Raw genomic sequence first — 5509 nt, 5'->3', positions numbered from 1 at the left:
TCCTCAGCACAAGAAAGAGATGGCCTTGTTAGATTGAGTCCAGAAGAGGGCCACAAAAATGATCTGAGGGCTGGAGCACCTCTCCTATGAAGAAAGGCTGAGAGAATTGGGGCTGTTCAGCCTGGGGAAGAGAAGGATCCGAGGAGACCTTATTGCACCTTTCAATACTTAAAAGGGGCCTATAATAAAGATGGAGAAAAACTTTTTGGTAGGACCTGTTGCAATAAGGCAAGGTGTAATGGTTTTAAACTAAACGAGGGGAGATTTAGACCGGATATAAGGAATAATTTTTTTACAATGAGGGTACTGACACACTGGAACAGGTTGCTCAGAGAAGTGGTAGATACCCGATCACTGGAAACATTCAATGTTACGTTGGACAGGGCTTAGACCGACTGGATCTGGTTCAAGATGTCCCTGCTCAGTGCAAGGGGTTGGACTAGATGGTCTTTAAAGATCCCATCCAAGCCAAACCATTCTGTGATTTACATTACGAGGATCATTAAGGTTTTTCGGTATAAGGAACTTTACACGTGACTTACAATGTAGCTTAAGATTGCCTAAAAAAAAATATCTTTTAGTAAAATTAAATTGACTGCTGCTAAACAGCAGTACATCTCAAACATTTATTTGGATTCTTTGCAAAATTAGACTCTAAACTTTGCAAAGATTAGGTTTTCATATATGTTCAAGAAGTTTCTGCTTCTGAAAAGGATAGATGAATTGTGCAAGAATTTTTATTACTTTGGTTTTTTCCTACTCCTGTCCAGAATAGAAGGGCAAAAGCATCAAAATCTTCATGTGATTTTTTTTTAGAGAAACATCAATTGGGATGAATCTCATTCAGTCCTAATACACCCTGAGCGTTTATTAGCAGCCTCATGTATCGGCTTGTGCGCTTGTATTTTTGAGCATTGGATTAGCAGATTGTGTACACTTGCCCTGAAGGAGGCATTACTGTTGCTGAGGCGTATTATAGGAGTACTTTTAGTTACTTGGACATGCCTATTTACTCCAGCAGAGGGAAGCAGAGCATAAACATGCAGCTCCAACACCTTCCCGATAAAAATACTGTACTCCTAGAGATCCACACCTATTCTATCCACAGGCACATGTCATTGTTGACCAAACACCAAGGAAGAAATCTGAAGAAACTCATAGTTATTAAAGTAGAAATAGCGTTTTATCAGAGTTGGGTAATATATTGATGCCCAAATGCCATGTTAGTGTACATCTGTATTTAGCAGTGTCTGTTCAGGACCTTCTGTTGCTGTACTGTATTGAGATTTACTGAAGCAGCCTTTGACAGAGGTACAAACTGGAGTAGGAGCACAGCAGAATCAGAGTCACTTGGCTTCTCTGCTTTTTATTTATTTATTTATTTATTATTTGCCTAAGGATAGCGGGAAGTCTTGGGAGGTACTTAAACATGAGAGTTCAGTTGATGGTTAATATTTTACAAAAGATAAATCTAGATCCTCATCATATTATTTTTACCTTCGTTTACTGATACTGATTATACTAAATGTCTCATTAGGTAAACATGAGTAATAACAAAATGGGCTGCGACTTCATATCACAGGTATAATTTGTGAACTATAGTATCAGATAATTCTTGTCATTGTGTACTACACAGTGACAGGGTTGACTTGAAATTGTTATTTTTGTTGTTCCTGTGTGTAGTTCAGCCCTGTCTTGTAAAATTATAATAGAAATGCATATGCAAGCGTATGTGTTTCTCACTACAGAATTCTACAGTTGGTGTTTTAATCATATTCCAATATTCCACAGAGACTGGAAATTTCATACTGGTCAGGATCACCACACAAGGATTCTGTTCCTTTGAGGCTAAAAGGGGAGACTGCTAGCTTTCTTTCTTTCTTTCTTTCTTTCTTTCTTTCTTTCTTTCTTTCTTTCTTTCTTTCTTTCTTTCTTTCTTTCTTTCTTTTCAAAATGGCTTTAGGCTTTCGGGATCACATGCTAACTATAATGCCTTGTACTTCCTTTCACTATATAGGCATTACAGTTTCTAGAGTAACAATGCGAACACTTTCTAGTGCTAACTCTTCCATTCTGCACTTTTGTGCTATGCAGAAATATGAAATGTACATTTTATTAAGAAAATAATTTAGTAATCTGCCTACTTCTACAGATAAACGTTCCACTTGACAAGAATGGAAATTTGCTATACAGCAGACAGTTTACATTTTAGACTTAAATGTGTCAGAGTAAATCTTGTTTTTCCTACTTGCATGACGTGTACTTTGGGGGAGCTAGTCACGTGTATGGAGGAAGAAAGATTTGGCCAGCTGTGACATGCAAAGACTATATTCTCTCACAGTAGCACAGGCTACAAAAGCGCAATGATTACTGACAGTGTGATACCTTATTCTCAGTTAGCAAATCTTCACAAATTTTTTTGGTTGTCTTGGCTTCCATAAGATTATTTTACAAATGGTATTCAGGTGCAGACATTTCTCTTTCTGCTTATATGTTGTAGGTTAATACAAGCTGCTAAGAGTCATTCCTTTTCATTCATACTGACTTGGAGTTAGGTGAGCAAGGCACTGAGTGATAACATTCTGTTCATGGAAAGGCCTGCCTACTTTGGGAATTTCCATTGTGATCGGAGAAGTCTGTGACACTCAGCTTCATTTTAAAATCTATTTAAATAGTATTTTTGTGTATCTCTGCTTGCTGGAGCAAGTGTGCCAGCAACACAGGAGTCTGCAGTTAGTATTTCACACAGACAGCTTGCGGAAGTGAGCCAGGTACCGTAACATGGACAGAGATGAAGAAAACTACTACGGAAAACATGGTAACTTACCTACTTTCTTACGACAATTCATAAGCACCTGATCTAAATCTCATTTATTTCAGCTATATTATTTCAATTGACTTTAATGGGCTTGGATCCAGCTCCAAATGGTTTTCTATAACTTCTTTAATTATTATCAGTATTCTGGGTTTTTTCCAGCATGGCATTTGCAACTTTGTTTAGATTACAGATCAAAGGTAAACTTTATATATATATATTGCCCATTTTTTCTTTAGTTAAGTAATTTAGATTAGCTTTTTAAAATTATTGCAGTTATAAAGTGCAACAATTAAATTCATGTGCTGTTTGGAGTCAGAATTGGTAAATTAAATATCTTGTGAAATATTTCTTGTATGTTATTATAATTCAATGTACAAAAGTTTCATGTTATAAAGCAGCCTGTGAAATACATCTGTCTCATCTGCAAAGAGTGAATATCATCTCAGTTTTTAATCTTAGCAAAAAAATGACAGTCATTCTCCCGCACCACTGCTTTCTTCCTTATGCCTACCAAACTCCTAAAGCTTGGAATTTGCTTTCTAGATATGTTTGGGTTTTTATAGTGCAGGAAGTGGTTTGTTTTTACCAGGAGCTATGTAAAAAGAAATAACATAATTCCCACTTCACATCCAAAGAATCTTCTCCATTTTTAAAGAATGGTAGTAATTAAGTAGGGATTTTGATATCTAATTTAGAAAAAATAAGTGTGAAAACAAACAACATTTTTCTTTTTCTGTTGTTCCGTGAAACTATGATCACAGTTACTGTGTCATATATTTTGGTAAGAAGTGTGCCAGTGATGCTACAGACTACTTCTGTCAGTGAATTTTAGTGTATTTTTAACGTAGAATGTAGTTACCTTTTCTCATGTAAACTGCCATATTCCGTAATGGATTTATATCAAGAGCTGAGTGACACAGGAAGACAGTTTGAGCAGTGTTGCACTGCACTGTGTCATGATACACATACTGACTGCTGGAGTGGGGAACAGTTCTTGGAAGCATTCGCAGTACTGCAGTAATTTTACTGCTGTTAATGACTGTTACTATCTCTCAGAATCCTTCGTCTTGCCTGAAGGAGATGAGAGTCTCCATTTGAATCAGAGCTCGTTTTCTGGAGTGCTTTGTTTTTATTTTCTTGCCTATTGGTAGATACTAGTTTTCATTGTAGCAGTATTGTGAAGTTCACATGCATTTTCTTTGTACCCTTTCAGAAGCACACAGACATGACATAAGTAACAACACTTTAGCTATTACAGTGATAGATGCTCTGTTAATAATGATCTTATGGAAAAGAGGACACTTGTGGAAATACATTACATCTTGCCCAACTGGAATTATAAAACCGTTCTGCTTAATGGAGACATTCTGGAAGCTCAGGAGATTGCCCCTGTCAACAAGCTTTCTCAGTACAGCACAGACTGACTGGAGAAACATCTATAAGCACAATATAAGAGTATGGATTTTCTTCTGAAAGTCTATCATGTTTTTGAAAATACAACTTGTTGCTGTACCAAGGAGATCAGAAATCACTCCCTTCTATCTGGAAACTAATGCATAACGTGTGAGAAGGGATTAAAAAACAAACACATTAAAAAATATTTGAAGCATGCTAGATCTTAGCTGAGTGTAACCAGACAATTATAGAATGTGGGGTTGGATGGACTTCAGGAGATCCATTTGACTGTCTCTGTGCTGAGACATGGCACATTTTCCTATTCTCTTCCCAACAGGTATTTGTATAATCCATTCTTAAAAGCTTAGGGTGAGGAAAATTCAGAAGTATGCTTGGAAAACCTGTTGCAGTGTATAACTGCCCATGTGTTCTGAAAGGTTTCCTAATGCCTAATCTAAACCATTTTTGCTGTAAATGAAGTTAGCTTCTGTCTATGGTAGAGGAAACTGAGGACAACTGATCACTGTTGTTTTTATATGGTATTTGAAAACTATTGTTTTGTGCTCCTTCCCTTAATCACAGTCATTTAAGTTTGCATTCATTTACTGCTTTTTATAAACCTTACTGTCTTCTTTTTAATCAGTCCTTCTGCTCTCTCCAATTTGTCTGTATCTTCTGAAATTCTAGTGCTGTGATCTAGAAATAGTTTTTCAGCTGAGGTTTTGTGTGTCCCAGGCACAAGGAACAGCAACTTCACCAGTCATACTCACACTTCTTAAAGTATTATATTTGTTTTAGGAGCTTGGTAAGGTGGACCTGAACACCTCAGATGAAGAGCAAATAGAATCTTACTCTCTGCTGTGTTTATTGTACTGGTCTGTGTGTATTTCGATAAGGTTTTTCTGATATAAACCAAGAACAAAGTCTGGTATTTGGTTAATAAGTAAATTCTGCTTTTGAGAAATTGCTGGATCCTTCTTTAATTGAAGAAAATAAGTATTTTTTCTGTGGGCAGGGGAAAGCTTAGGCTGGTAACACTCTTTAATACTAGGTATATTCAGAAGAGAAGATCCTTAAGAAGGAAATGAGAAAGCGCTCTGAAACAGTAATTTGTATTGTAGCATTGACATTTGAATGAAGAAGTAATTTTTAATTGCACAAAGTTTGGTTCAGTAGATCTCCATGATTACTGAACTTAAAAAGTCTCATAACACCGAACAGCTAGCTTCAAAAGGAAAAATCCAAATCCTGGTCTGTTGAATGAAGGACTGCTTCTTTATCTTCATACAGTAGCTT

The 5509-nt window shown here is 36.5% G+C and overlaps 1 protein-coding gene across 1 annotated transcript in view; it reads left to right on the top strand.

The window, feature by feature from the left end:
* Nucleotides 1-2781: 2781 nt before the first annotated feature.
* LOC104522162 (choline transporter-like protein 5) overlaps nt 2782-5509 on the top strand; it is a gene marked incomplete at its 3' end in the record, with an annotated part of 27996 nt that continues 25268 nt past the window's right edge. The window contains exon 1 of the mRNA XM_010164382.2: nt 2782-2818. Within this exon, the coding sequence (XP_010162684.2) occupies nt 2782-2818 (37 nt within the window). The remainder of the gene's footprint in view (nt 2819-5509) is intronic.

Source organism: Antrostomus carolinensis, unplaced genomic scaffold, assembly GCF_000700745.2.
Source record: "Antrostomus carolinensis isolate BGI_N321 unplaced genomic scaffold, ASM70074v2 scaffold3593, whole genome shotgun sequence".
In the NCBI taxonomy this organism is placed as follows: Eukaryota; Metazoa; Chordata; class Aves; order Caprimulgiformes; family Caprimulgidae; genus Antrostomus; species Antrostomus carolinensis.
Note: the sequence above shows the minus strand (reverse complement) of the source record. Positions and strands in the feature narration are given on the sequence as shown.